Source organism: Aedes albopictus, chromosome 1, assembly GCF_035046485.1.
Source record: "Aedes albopictus strain Foshan chromosome 1, AalbF5, whole genome shotgun sequence".
NCBI lineage: Eukaryota > Metazoa > Arthropoda > Insecta > Diptera > Culicidae > Aedes > Aedes albopictus.
The window spans coordinates 21733273-21749152 of NC_085136.1; the positions used below are offsets into that span (position 1 = coordinate 21733273).

Below are 15880 nucleotides of genomic sequence, written 5' to 3' on the forward strand. Positions count from 1 at the left end.
GGGGACCTTGCTTCACGCACTCGTTTAGAACCCGAAACCAGATCACAGCAGCCAACTGTGATCGATATCTCGTTTCCTTCCCACCTCAGCGCTGACGCTGAGTCCGTCGAATGTTTATCATGTGCCTTGACTTGCTTCCATCCAACCCCGGACCAAAAAATAGTGACGATTAAGCAAACAATTCTGAGAAAAACTGACCTGACTTTAACGCGCACCCTCTCTAACTAGAGACTAGGGTATGGTCGATTAGGCTAGGGCGCGTTAGTCTTTCTCACATATGATTTGCGCGGAAACAATGGGCTCATCATCCAAGCGTTGCCCTCGGGCCGGTTACCCGCGGCTCAGAACTCTCCCACGTTCGGTCATGACTTCCAATTAGAGCGCCGGCCGTTGTTCTAAATTTGCACCAACTCGTCGGGTAAGCGTACTTTCTTCTCCCGAAAAGGTGGGTGAGGATGATTTGTGTTATGGTACTTTTATGATTATCATTCAGTAAATTATGACAACTCGCATTATTGAAGCTCCGGAAACGATATCTGTTATCGTCAATATGATTCATGGTATCGTTATGATAATACCAAAACCATAACCCTTATTGTAAATGTATCGTTCCACGCTAATTTCCCTCTTTTTCTTCCTTCTCCCCCCGACAGATCGCGACATCTTCAGCGAGGAGAACCGTCTGAGCCCGCCATGCCGGGAAACATCTTCCTCGCCGTCGTCATCGATCTTCAGCTCGGTCGTCCAGGCCGCCCAGAACCTATCAGTAAACCAACGGAGCAGTCCCGGTTCCCCACCACCGGTGGTACCCCTGTTCCTCCAGCGCAGCTTCGCCAAAGAATCGGATCCGACTGCCGTCGCCCAGCAGCCGATCCCTGCCCCAACGCCGGTCCGCCGTTTCTTCTCGTCGATCACCGGCGGCGATATCCCGTACGGTAGTCGCCCCGGCCACGTCCTTACACAGGCCGAGCGCAAAGTCTACCCGCCGAGTCGGCCCCTCACTCCTCAGCCGCCGCAAATCGAAAAGAAGGACCCTCACAGCAGTCAGTCGCCACAGCCGGCGGCCCGGGAGGAACGCAATGTGATCACGGAGGAACGTCCGGTGGTGTCGGTGGAACCACGATCGCCACCGCCACCAAAGGATCGCGTCCCGACGCCTCCGCCGGCGTCAGGTCCCGTGGTACGCTGCTCAGTTATCCAGAGGGCTCCCCAGGCGGCCTTGTCTCCGCGGAGACCCACAGTCCCCAGCCCGGACAGCAGTCCCAAGGCCGTGGATCTGAAGGTGCGCGCCGCGGAGCTGGAACCCGAGCAGGAGCAGCCCATCGATTACCACATACCAAAACGATGCGAAGACGGCAAGGAGAACAGCAAGAAGGAGGACGAGGAACGGGAGAAGAAGATGCGAGAGGCCCGGAGGGAGGCCATCCTGAGGAGACATCTCCTGTCGATGCGTTACCGATATGGTAAGCTGAATGGGATTATGCAGGCCGCGGCCGGTCATGGCCGTTCTTCGAGTGGCGGCGGACAAGCCGGAGGTGGTCACAGCGGACACAGCGGTGGCGGAAGTATCAACTTCTCCGGAAGTTCCGGAGGTCTCGGAGGATCAAGTAGCGGAAGTGGCGGTGCAATCGGTGGAGGAGGAGCCGGAGGTGGCATGGGAGGAGGCCGTGACGGACGGTCCAACTATGGCCCCAACAGTCCTCCGACCGGATCTCTGCCTCCGTTCTACGAAAGCCTTAAAGGTGGTAACGCCGGCCTTAACGGCTACAACGCCAACGGAGGATTCCTGAACACCAACTGGAACAACATTGACTGCGACACGACTCAGGATCTGACCAATATAGGAGCCTATACGGATGCTAACGGGAACAGTAGTACGAACCCGTCCAAACAATACTCGATGCTTCAGAACGCCTACGGTATAGCGTTGAAGGACGAAGCAGACCTTGACTACGACTCCAAGATGGACTCCTTCTCCAATCTGTACGGCAACTACGATGTGAACGATTCAATGATGGCGGAAATGAATGGCGTCGGAGTGGACCCGCTACACCTCACCGCAACCCTAACCTTCTCCTCGCCGGGAGATAGTGCCTTGCTGGACAGCTTCACCGACGCCGTAGACCTGAGTCACTTCCTGAACCGGCTGCCCTCGGACGAACAGTCCAGCAGTTGCAACGACCTGGAACTCACCTCAACGCCGTCGCTCACCCCCGACTCCGTGTCAACGTCCCTCCAGCAGGTCGACCACCACGATGGCCTCGATCAGTACCCGGAACACCTGCTTCTCTCCCGCAACTACAACGCCCCCTTCAACAATACCCCCAAATATATGCAACCCCCGCACCCGCACCAAGAGAACCCCCCAAGCTACCAATCCTCCCACCAGTTCCACTCCCTCAGCAACTTTGACCTCGATTCCCACAGTAACCTGTCCCTCCCCTCGCCCAACAGCCACTCCCTCCAATCCCCGTCCTCCTCCTCATCTCCCCCATCGTCCTCGTCGTCCTCAGCTGCAGCAGCAGCCGCGGCCGCAGCCGCCGCAGCATCCCTAGCGGCCGCCGGCCTCCCGGGCCATGGCCCCCACTCAGCCGCTGCCGCCGCCGCCGCCGCAGTGGCCCTCGGTGCCCCCTCGCCCGTCACCGCGCCACCCCCTGGCGTCGTCGCCTCAACCATCCAAAACGTAAGTCGAACCGCCGCCCCCTCTTTCTATCAAATTTCCTCCTGCGCGTCTGCGTCTTCGTCGCCGCCGCCGGCTTCACCGTGCTCTTCGGCCACCTCGCCTCTGTCCACCACCATTCCCCTGTCGCCGATAGTGGCCGACGTCAAATTGAACGTTTTACAGCAAAGGGTAAGCAGCGCCAGCTACTCGCCACGCCCCTTTCTCGTCAATCCGATAAGATTTCGCTATCTCTCTGTATGTAGAAGAGGGAAGACGAGGCAAGATGGGTCCTTTCTATCACTAGATGAGCCGTCGTTTCAACAGACCAACCTCCACAACCATAGAAGGACAATGCTTATAATGAATTCTAAAGTTATTGTATGGTAACATAGTAGTACTATTGTGTATAACGTTCAAACCATTAAAGTATTATAACACATATAGTTTTTGCTTGTTAATTAAAAAAAATGATTGTAGTTTCGTTCAAATTCTAAATAATCACACTTTTCACGATTCATTGTATGGTACTCAACCATATGTTGTATTGTTATTTAATAGTTTTTGCTTAAAATAGCCATAAGTAATAGTTTTTAACATCATAACACAATGTATTTTGAAGCGGTATGTCCTCACAATCCAAAGCTATGCCCATCTTGCCCCGTCTGCCTCCCAATCACACAAACGAGGCTACCTTTTCCTGTACAAATGGTTCACTTTCGACACGAACGCTACCTTTCGCTACCTCCTCGGGTCTTGGGCTACCTCTCTATTCTACCTCTATCATCTTCTTGAAAAGGTCACATCCTGAACACCAGAACTAACCTCCAAACCCTTTTTCGCCCACCCCCCAACAGCTCGGCCTCCCGGCGGAAGTCCAACTGGAGTTCGTCAACGGTGGCCACGGCATCAAGAACCCCCTGGCCGTCGAAAACATCCCCGGTCGGCTCCGGGACGAGGACAAACACCACTCCAAACTGCTCCAGCAAACGGAGGTACTCAAAGCGGTGGACGAGTCGAGCGGCGACCAGCAGAGCAAGTTCGTCTGCCGGATATGCCAGAAGTCGTTCACGCTGCAGCGGTTGCTCAATCGGCACATGAAGTGCCACTCCGATGTCAAGCGGTACCTGTGCACCTTCTGCGGCAAGGGTTTCAACGATACGTTCGACCTGAAGCGGCACACCCGGACCCACACGGGAGTGCGGCCCTACAAGTGCAATCTGTGCGAGAAGTCCTTCACGCAGCGATGCTCGCTGGAGTCGCACTGTCTGAAGGTGCACGGCGTGCAGCACCAGTACGCGTACAAGGAACGGCGCACGAAGGTGAGTACACGGTTCGAAGAATGCGGCGCAACTTTTCAGCTTGGGGGATGCGGGATTGGGTAAGATCGCTGCATAGCGTTCTGATCCCTGGTCTCTCTCTCTGGAGTTGTTTAGAACTAGAGGTTGATCACAATGACTTCATTTAGATGGGTTTTAGCGGCATTAGCCATGAATAGGCAGATCAAGAGCTTTTGGCCATTTTGGCCACTTCCAGTGGTACCTGGGAACCTAATTTCCCCGCTTGAGGAGTTGCCACTTTTCATGTTTTTTCCGGGAATCTAACTAACGACGTCCTAAACATCATAACTTTGCAAGACAAGTTGATTGAAAATCATTTTTTGGGAGTTACTGGCTACAATGGCCACTCTTGGCCACTTCCAGGGATGATCACCGATGGAAAGTGGCCACTCTTCTAGTTATTCTGAAGTCAAGCTTCACAGCTTTGTATCAAACTTATAAGTCTAGGAATTCAAGTTAAGGGATCATGTTGAACGTTTGCGGTCCTTTTGGCCACTCTTGGCCAACAGAAAGTGGCCACTTTCGAGAGTTAATCCTGACTTCAAACTTGCAACTATGTTATGGTTTTGTAAGACAAATAATTCGAAGGGCCTAGGGAGTAGCCTTACACATTTGGCCACTGATGGCCAATTCAATTTGCGTTCACAATTTTACCGGATAATTCCATCGGAAGACATTTGGAAAGTCCCAAGTGCCATTTGGTCCATTTGCCAACTTTTGGCCCAATTCCGTGGCGCGAGTCTCACTTTTCCTTGTCGTCCATCGCTTCCGAAAAAGCGCTGTGTCATCCATCGAATCTAACTATCGCCTTTCCCTCCTTGTTCCCCGCAGATGTACGTGTGCGAGGAGTGCGGCCACTCGACGAACGAACCGGAAGTGCACTATCTGCACCTCAAAGAGCGGCACCCCTACTCGCCGGCCCTGCTCAAGCTGCACGACAAGCGCCGCGGGCTTTTCAATCAAGTAAACATTGTTTTGATTTTTTCTTCTAACTTTTGATGCATGGTAGACTTTTTGAATTTACTAGATAGAGTAGGCATTGAATGCCGCATTCATTGTAGAATGCTGAGTGACACAATCTTGGTCGTGTTGACCACTCTCAAGAGTTGGTTTCAGAGTCTGTTAAAGGTGATTCGAGGCCTTCAAACTGTTTCAGAAACTCCAGCTTTGCGGCGCATCAAACTTCATCATTGTGTAAAACAACTTTAATGGACCACATTTTGGTATATTTTTGCCACATTTGGCAACTACTAGAAATGATGCCCAATTGTCCATGTATTTTGCAAGCCTTTGGCCACATTAACCATACAGTGGAAAGATTGGAAATCATCAATAGAGAGTAACCACTTTTCCATACATTTTGGAAGTCTTTGGCCACTCCTAGAGATCATTTCAAACATTTAATTCATCAATAGAGAATGCTCACTTTTCCATGCATTTTTGAAAGTCTTGGACCACATTTGGCCACTTCTAGAGGAGATCTGAAAACATCAATAGAAAATAGCCACTTTTTCATGCATATTAGAAGTCTTTGGCCACATTTGGCTACTCCTGGAAGAGATCCGAAAGCATCAATAGAAAGTGACCTCTTTTTCATGCATTTTGGAAGCTTTTGGCCACAATAGGTCACTTCTAGGGATTATTAGAAACCATCAATAGAGAGCGACCATTTTTTCTTGTATTTTAGAAGTCTTTGGCCACTCCTAGAGATGATTTGAAACCACCAACAGAGAGTGACCTCTTTTCCATGCATGTCTGAAAGTCTTTGGTCACATTTGGCCACTTCTTGAGGAGATCTGAAATCATCAATAAAGGCTACTTTTCCATGCATAGTCTTTGGCCACATTGGCTGCTCCTGGAGGAGATCAGAAATCATTAATAGAGAGTGGCCACTTTTCTATGCCTTTGGAAGTCTTTGACCTTTCCTAGAGATGATTTGAAACCACCCATAGAGAGTGGCCACTTTTTCTGGTATTTTGGCAGTCTCTGCCTACATTTAGCCACTTCTTGATAAGATTCGAAATCATCAATAGAGAGTGACCACTTTTCTCTGCATTTTTGAAAGTCTTTGACCACATTTGACAACTTCTTGAGAGGACTACCACTTTTCCATGCATATTAGTAATCTTTGATCACATGTGGTCACTCCTAGAGGAGATTCGAAATTATCAATAGAGAGTGGCCACTTTTTTAGGAATTTTTGAAGTATTTGGCCACTCTTAAAGATGATTTGAAACCATCAATAGAAAGTGGCCACTCTTCCATGCATGTTTGAAAGTATTTGGCCACAATTGGCTACTTCTAGAGAAGATCTGAAATCATCAAAAGAGATTGGTCACTGATGAATGCATTTTGGAAATATTTGGTCACTCCTAGAAATGGTTTGAAACCATCAATAGACTGTGGTCACTTTTCCATGCATTTTTTAAAGTCTTGCCACATTTGGCCACTTTTAGAGAAGATCTGAAATCATCAATAGAGAGTGGGCACTTTTACATGCATTTTGGAAGTCTTTGGCTACATTTGGACACTTCTTGAGGAGATCTGAAATCATAAATAGAGAGTGGCTACTTTTTTGTGTATTTAGTAAGCATTTGGTTATTCCTAGAAAGATGACATTTTAAAAGCTTTTGGCCACATTTGGCCACTTCTAGAGATTATTTGGAACTACCAATAGAGAGTGGCCACATTTTCATGCATTTTGGTAGGATTTGGTCACATTTGGCCACTCCCAGATTCGAGATCATTAATAAAGAGTAGCCACTTTTTCATTAATTTTGGAAGCCCTTCGAATCATAAGATGTTCGACATTTTAGGAATCTCCAATTAGCCTAAGGTTAAGGCTTATGGATCGCCAATCCGGAGACGGCGGATCCGATTCCCGTTCCGGTCGGGGGAATTTTCTCGATTTTCTGGGCATAGTGTATCATTGTACTTGCCTCACATTATACAAATTCATACAATGGCAGGCAAAGGAAACCCTTCAATTAATAACTGTGGAAATGCTCAAAGAACACTAGCGAGGCAGGCCAAGTGCTAGTGGGGACGTAGATCCAGAAAGAAGAAGAAGAAGAAGAATGTTCGACATTTTGATAGCTTTTGGCCACTTCTAGAGATAATTTGGAACCGAATCATCACCAGATAATGGCCACTTTTCCATGCATTTCGTAAGTCTTGCTACATTTGGTTCCTCATGGAAGAAATTTGAAATAAACAATAGATAGTGGCCACTATTTGTGTGCCTCTTGAAAATCTTTGGCCACTCCTGGGAAGATTTTGAAATCATAGAATGGAAGGCATTTTGATAGCTTTTAGCCACATTTGGCCACTTCTAGGGGAGATCCGATATCATCCAAAGAGAGTGGCCACTTTTCCATGCATTTCGTAAGCTCTTGCCTATTCTTGGAATTGTTTAGAATCATATAATGGATGACATTTTTATAGCGTGTGACCAAATTTGTCCGAGTTTGAGATTTGAAACCATCAATATAGAATGGACTCTTTCCCACGCTTCACGGGAGTTTTTGGCTACTTTGGCCACTTCTACAGTTTGAATTTGAAACTATCTATGGAAAGAGGCTACATTGACCACTTCTAGAGGACTTCCGAAATCGTCTGTAGAGAGTGGCCACTCCTGGCCATGAGCAGAAAACATCTTTTCCATAGTTTTGTAACGCACTTAACTTTTCAATTCTTTCAAATAACATCAGTGAAGGACATGTGTAAAACCTTTGGCCTGCATTGACTGCTAATTTTAATATCCCAAGTAACAATCAGCATGCCTCGAAGGTTTATTCATGTTTTATCCTGGTTTTATACGAGCATGTCAAAAAGCTAGTTGTTCTAAACTAGTTTTATGTGGTAGTTATTTACTTTGAACCTTTTGCGTTCCATAAAACTATCATATAACTTCTGCTATAAACATCTTCAGTTAAAGACTTGCAAGTAGACATGAATTGGTTTTATCACTTATTATATACCATTTCAATAAAACTTGCATTTGCGGTTGTTGTCGGAAGGATTTTTTTTTTGTAAACAAATACACAAAACTGTGAGGCAATGCATAAAACCAACAAAAGATTTCGTGGCCGTAACATAAACCAAAAAAATGCTGTGATAAAACCGCTAGTTCTATCATAAGCTCAGTTATGACTACCTCAGGAAGGTTAGCCCTATTGGGGGAATCATCAGGAACACAGAGTTTTATCAGAAAAATATGTCGCCCAGCCGGGATAATTGATGTAAATACACAAAAATGATTACTCAATTTTATGATTTCACGTACAGCTTAAGATCAAATTAAATCATACAACACGTTTTCGTCATTTTATTTTGTCAGAAAAATTACATAATGTCTTTTAAACTCCGCTGTGTTGAAAAAACCTTTTTTGCACCCAATTCCACCGAGTAAATTAAATGCATTTAACTTCCAAACTATGCATAGTTTGTGTGGCGCACTTAGTTTTTGTCATTATCACAGTCACATTCACCACGAATTTTCCGTGGCATGTCTCCTGACACGTATTAAATAGGAAAACAAATCTGAATTCCATATTTGCATCTTTCCAATTGATGGCTGGATAAACAACCAAGCATAATTTATTGTGACGATCGAACATTGGGAGTGAAAAATAATCAAAACAATTATTTGACAAGTCAGAAGATGGTTTTATTTAGAAGATTGATAAAACTATGATACAACCCGAAATCATAAGCCGGTTTGCATACGAAGTCCTGTAGACCCTAATAAGACTGGGCCAACTAGTCAGAACGTGGGCTTATTGAGGCATACAAGAACTCGAGAGCATTTTCAAGTCGGCATCAATGGTTTTATGTTTAGGATTTTTGAACCGCTAAAAAACTTTGATAAAATTAAAATTGTTACTTGGGATTTTTGAGATCCAAGAGTAGCAATAGAGGAAAGTCTCTTCAATAAAGACAAATCAATCAATCAGTAGCAATAGAAATTGGCCACTTTTTATCCCGAAGTAGGTTTGAAGTCTACCTGTTGAAGTATTCATTCTCCTGAGTAGAAACTTTCTGAGCTTTTTGGCCACATTAGCCACGCTTAAGGGTGATCTAATGGTCTTGCGACCAATCAAAGTCGTGAACATTGTGGCCGCTTCTAGGGTCAAGCTATCCATGATAACATTGGAGAGTGGCCAGTTCTTTTTAAACGTTTCTGCTCACTCTTAGAAATGAATGGGCATCACCAACACAAAATGGTCATTTTCTACACCAAATTTTGTCATAAATTAACATCCGGATAACAGTTAAAACGGTTGTAGCCACTTTGGCCACTCCTAGAGGTAACCCTCAACCTTCAACGGCGAATGGCCACTTTATAATGACGTTTTGGTCGTTTGCCACTCGATTAGGCCACTTCCAGCCAGAGGAAATTGAATGATTCGTAACTTCCAACGGAAAATGACGACTTTATCGACCTTGAAGTCTGATTTGCGACGAATTGGTCTTCGTCAGTTTTTTTTGCCACATTTGCCACTCTTGAGTGTTTGGCCATACCTAGAGATGAACCGTAACCAACAACCAACAAAGTGACATTGGTTTAGTTGACACGGTAGACGTCTCGCTTGTGAAATTTTGCCACTTTTGGCCACTCAAAGCTAGGATCACACTATGACTTCGAAACAACGTTATAAAGTTGCCACAAAAGTGTCTGGTCCTAGAGGCGATCCTTTACCTTCAAGAGGAAAAAAAGCCGGATTTGCGACGTTTCAGCCCTTGTCCACTCAGATTTGACCACTTCCAGAAGCGCATTGGACCCATGATTATTCCAGCTGAAAATGGTCAGCTTTGCGCGTTGGTTTCGAAGCCAAGACTAGATTGGCCACTTTCAGATGTGGTCTGCAATCTCTAATTTAACCACACATAAAACTTCGTTTCGAGGCCATGAGACTAGCGTTTTTGATCACTTTGGCAACTTTGGCCACTTCCAGCCTTCAGTGCACAATGGTCGGAAAAAGATAAAGTTTGACCAAAACTCTTTTTATGTGTTTAATCGAAGTTATAGGTTGTCTAGATATGTTATATAGTATTTTCAGTGTTTAAAAAGGGGTGTTCAAAAATTACGTAACTTCAATAATTTCAAAAAACGGTAAAAATCAGTAAACCTCACATTTTTAGCGTTTTTTGTTGGAAAATCAATTTGAATTTAATTAAATGTTTATCTTTCGATCAAATCCAATCAAGTTTGTTCGAAACGTGTGAAAAATGTGGGAAGATAAATTTTATTTCAGTCAAAAATGGAAAAATAACGTAAAATATATGAAAGAACATGACTTTTTTAAATAGCTCTAATTTGAAAAACTGCAAATTTCTGCAAAATATTTAAACGTTTTTATGCAGCCCTAAGCATGATGTTTAAGATGTACTATTCGAAATTGCGGCGACACGTGACGACACGAACCGTTTTTTAACTTAAAAATTACCAAAATTCTTAAGGTACAATATATGAAAATTTGAAAAGTTTTGTGACATAATAATTTTGCACCATAAGTGCATTCAAACAGTCCAATAACAAGCTTTCATATGCTGGATAACATAAAACATATATTCCATTCTCAAAATATTATTATTTTACTTTTATTGAATAATTCATTTTTCAATTTTATGACTTAGGCCACTTTGGCAGTGAAAATGTCATTGAAATACAAAAGCTGGTATGCTTTTAATTAAGAATCATAAAACTACAATACATTATCTTTGTTATAAGGTGAAATAAAGTTTAAAAATATCGATTTCGTTTTTTTGAGAGTTTTGGCCGCTCCTTTGTATGGAGCCCGACCAATGTGCAGTGATGGGAAATGACAACTTTTCAATCGATCTTAAAGTCTGATTTGCGTCGCCAGAGTTTGTCCAGCTGAGAATTGCTGGGTATTTTGATGTTTTCCTTTGGTAAAACTGCAACTTTTGCGGATGTCTTGGAATCGAAGGCCTTGTCCAAAAGTGGCCATTGGCATTGGAGTTTTTGGTCTTTTTTGTACCTCCTGAGGTTTGAGACTTCTCTATAGGTAAACCGGAATCAGAAAAGGAAAATGAAGTGGTTTGATTGCTTTTAAAGTCTAGCTTGCGACATTGGCCACTTTTGGAATTCCAAAAAATGGCCAATTAAAGCTGTGACCACAACTTGACTTCAAAGTACAGCTTACGATTAATCTAATATTGTTTAGTGGTCGCAGAAGTTTGTGGTCCTAGAAGTCATCCTCAATTCTTCCAACAGAAAATGGCCACTTTAGAACTTTGATGCCGGATTTGCGACGTATCAGTCTTTTCCCACTCAGATTTGGCCACTTCCAGAGGTATATTGGAGTCTGATTGCTCCAGCTGAAAATGGCCACGTTGTATTGATTTCGATGCCAAAAATGGCCACTTTTGGCCACTTCCTGCTGTGATCTGGAATCTCTTATTTCCCCATAAAAGTTTATTTGAGGGTATAATACTAGAGCCACTCTGGCTACTCCCAGGGATGATTCGTAGCCTCCAATGGAAAATGGCCACTTTTCCATCGACCATCAAGTCTGATTTGCTACGAATCAGTCTTGGTCAGATTTTGTCAAACAAGAAAGTTATAGAGGGATTTTGACATTTTTTGGTAAAACTGGCCAGTTTTGCGGATATCTTGGAATCTGAGGCCTTCATCTAAATGTGACCAGTAGTGGCATTCCAGCTTTTAGTGGCGAATGACTTGGGAATGTGGACATTCCTAGAGGTGAACCGTAATCAACACCGGAAAAGCTTCAAGCTGTATTATCATATCATGGAGCGGTCCTCAACCTCCATCGGAAAATGGCTACTTAACAAGCGACTTTGAACTATTATTTTCAACGTTTCCAAGGTCTTTGTCCACTCAGATTTGGTCACTTCCAGTCAGAGACATAATGAAGTCTGATTCCTCCAGCTGAAAATGGGCACTTTTGCATTGGCTTCGAAACCGAGAATGCGACTTGTCAAACATCATGATTTTGCCACGCATGCATGTTGGAACGCATTCTGACAGATATAGGTTAGATTGGCCACTCTTGGCCACTCTCAGTGGTGAACTGCAATCTCTTATTTTGCCATAAAAGTTCATTTGAGGACATAAGGCGCAGGTTTTGGCAACTTTTAAGCACTTCCAGCGATGATTTGTAACCTTCAACTGAAAATGGCCACTTTTCAATCGATTCTGAAGTTTACTTGATCCATCCGAAAATGGCCACTATTGAAGGAGCTCGAGTCGAGTTTGTGATTCATCAAACTTCATGGTTTTGTCACACATGCATATTGGAAAGCATTTTGTGAGATTTAGGTAATATTAGCCACTTTTCGCCACTCCCAGGAGAGGTGATCTTTTAATGCATAGCATTGCCACAAAAGTTCATCCAAAGCTCCAATGGAAAGTGCCCACTTTTCAATTAATTCTTAAGATTGATTTATCGTATCAAGCTTTGTCAGATTAGACCACTTGCTGAAGCATATTTGAGTCTGATTACTTCAGCTGCAAATAGCCACTATTGTATTGTCTTTTTTTTTAACCACCGAAAGAAAGTGGCCAACTTCTGAATCCAAGAGCTTACAGGCAACAGTACGATAGACTATGACCACTCCTCTGGAACCTCCAAGCAAAAATAGCCACTTTTTAGTTCACTCTGAAGCTTGATTTTCAAAACTGGTGACATTAACATTCTCTTTGAAGTCTTTTAAATTTCCACTTCTAGGGGTGCTGAGATTGGCCACTTTCTCTTTGGCTCTCCGATGTTCTTCGAGTAGCATTTTGAAAGTGCTTTTACTACATTTAAAGATGATCTTGAACCAACAATGGGGCCACTCTTTGCGCTGATTGGTCACTTTTGGTTCTCACAATTAAAAGTGGCCGCATTAGCCACTCTTGAGATTGTGGTCATTCCTAGAGGTGATCCGTCTGATGAAGGCCAGCTACATTGGCCACTTCCAGCTGTGATCAAAACTTGAATTCAGTGTACATCTTGCAACGAATCAAAGCTTATAAACTTGATCATCGAAGTGCACTGAATCGGAATGGCCACTTTTATCGGAATTTTAGTCACTTTTCAATTTCGAAAAATGTCGAGAGACCACATTAGCCATTCTGGATATTCGGATCATACACCATACTTTGAGGGGATCCGTTACTCCAATGAAATATGGAATTCGTTGACTTGGAAGTCTGATTTGGTTTGGGACGTTGACTACTTTAGATCATTCCAAGCTATGGCCACAATCTTACTTCATAGCTCAGCTTGCGGCAAATTTAACACGTACAGTTGCCATAGAAGTTTATTGGATAATCTTTACATGTTAACAGTATTGGCAACTTATGGCGATAATTGGCCACTCCTAGCTATGATCGATTTTTCAGGCTACGGAATGAAAAGCCATAGCCATTCTTCGAGGCGATCCGGAATCTCCAACAGAAAATGGCAACTTTACAGTTGCCAAAGTGGCCACTTTTCCGTTTACTCTAAAGTCTAGCTTGTCGAGCTTCAAGACAAGATTTCTGAAGACCACGTTGGTCAGCTTGGGCTTACCACGCATCAAACTGTATGATTTTGTCAGACAATCTTTCCGAAGGGCATAACGAGAATACTTATTTCATACGGTCATTTCTAGGGATGTTCCACTTCCATATCAGAGTGACCATCTACTCTACTGCTTTTAAATGTTCATCGAATAGCATCATTATAGTGCTTTTACTACATTGAGAAGTGATCTTAAACCCCCAACCAATGGCCACTTTCAGTGATGATTTGTCACTTCCCAATTAAAAGTGGCCACATTAGCCACTCTGGAGATTGTGTCTATTTCTAAAGGTGATACGTTTGAAGTCTGATTTGTGACTTTCCCACTTATGGCCACTTCAGGCTCCTTGTTGAAATGGTCATTTTTCATTCGACTTTTATGAAAGTTCAGTTTTAAGGTGCCATTAGCCACTGTTGAGATTCTAGCCATTCCTAGAGGTGATCCGTAACCCTCAGCTCAAAAATGGCATTCGTTCACATTGAGAACAGATTTGTGGGCTCAGAATTGTGTCGTTTGGTAGCTGACTTCTAGAAAATCGTTTTCCGAATCTCAGTAATCTCAATAATCCCAGCAATCTGAATTGAGTGTGCTGACTTCCAAGTTCAGCATGCGACTTTGGCCACTTTGTGCCACTTCAAGTTATGATCACCATTTGTCTCTTCTAAGCACAGCTTGCAACAAATTAAACCTTATAAAGTTGCCACAGAAGTGTGTTGGGGTGGCCTTCTAAAGTCTTAATAGGAATTAGCCACTTTTGGCAATGATTAGCCGATTAGCCACTTCAAAGAGACGATCCGAAACCTAAACCAAATTATGGCCACTTTTAAATTAACATAGTGTGCTCATATTGACATTCACTCTGAAGTCTAGCTTAGTGAGCTTCACAATTTCGAAAGATTACGTTGGTCACCTTGGTTATGCAATGAATCAAACTGCATGATTTTATTAGACAATCTTTTCGAAGGACTTGGCGAGAGTTTTCATTTGAATTAGCCACTTCTAGGGGCTCTCTATCACCAACTGACGATTGTCACATTCTCTTCAGCTCTGATGTTCATCGAGTGGCATTTTGAAAGCCCAGTGGAACCAGGCCCCAGTGGTGGTTCAGGATCTTTTCTAAATGTAGTATAAGACGTTTAGAAAAGATCCGGAACCTCCACTGGGATCACTCTTTGCGATGGTTGGTCACTTTTGGTCCATACAATTGAAAGTGGCCACCGCAGCCTCCAAGAGAAAATGGCATTTCTTTGATTGACTTCAGACTTCAGAGTCGACAGTGGCCACTTTTAGCCACTTCAAGCTCTAATTTCATCATAAACCGTTACCAGCAACAGAAATAGGCATTTGTTTTATTGATTCTGAAATGTAGCTTACGACAATGGCCATTTTCGGCCGCTTTAATCTGTGATCAAAACTTGTCTTCAAAACACAGCTCGTGGCGTTATAAAGTTGCTACAGAAGCGTAATGGAGGGCTTCCCAGATTTTTTATCGAAATAGCCACTTTTTACTAGTTTACGACGTGTCAAATTTTGCCAAAGAACTTCGGAAGGACATTTTTAGTGTCCCTGACCACTTTGGCCGTTTTTGGGCCATTTAGCCAAATCCCAGTGCTTCAACATGCTATGATCACAACATGACTTCAAAGTACAGCTTGTAGCAAGTCAAACGCCATAAAACTGCCACAGAAGTGTATTGAAACGCCTTTCAGAGTTTTTGTCGGAATGGCCACACTTTAAGCGATGATTGTTCACTTTTGAGCATTCCGCTTTCCATACAACTTCAAAGAAATTTCGAGTCATTTGGCCACATTTGCCACTCATGGCCACTTCACTTTTTCGAACATCCCTAGAGGCAAAGTCTAGCTTGCGACGTTGGTCACTTTTGGCCATTCAAGTTGTGATCACACTTTGACTTCACAACACATTTATCAAGTTGTTATTGAAGTGTATTGGAGGGCTTTTAGATACGATTGGTTATTTTGACCTTCCGTAACTTGCGCGGTTGGCTACCTGCGTCAGCGTCACGCTAATGCTGAGTACAAAAAGCGAGATTTTTTCAACGTGTTGTACAAAATACAACAGCGCGATCGCTCGAGGGTTAAAAATGAACACTTTTTATTCGACTTCAAGCTTGTGTCTTGTGACTTGAGAAAGTATTTTGAGTGGCTCTGGCCACAATATGGCCACATTTGACCAAAGCTCAGTAGTTCCAGCTATGATCACTACATGGCTTCAAAGCACTGCTTGCGAAATTTGCCACATAAGTGTCGAGCACTTGACACTGAAGAAGTCTGTAAGTCACAGACGAAATAGGCCTATCTGTCCGAAGATAAGCACAGTAGTA

General features: G+C 43.7%; 1 protein-coding gene across 2 annotated transcripts in view; it reads left to right on the top strand.

The window, feature by feature from the left end:
- LOC109433653 (transcriptional regulator ovo) overlaps positions 1 to 15880 on the top strand; it is a 96553-nt gene that overhangs the window by 70902 nt on the left and 9771 nt on the right. The window contains exons 2-4 of one of the 2 annotated variants that reach the window (XM_062844181.1): positions 654 to 2683; positions 3517 to 3981; positions 4831 to 4962. In XM_062844181.1, coding sequence (XP_062700165.1) covers positions 654 to 2683; positions 3517 to 3981; positions 4831 to 4962 — 2627 coding nt within the window. The remainder of the gene's footprint in view (positions 1 to 653; positions 2684 to 3516; positions 3982 to 4830; positions 4963 to 15880) is intronic. The other variant, XM_029855092.2, reaches the window with a different exon arrangement.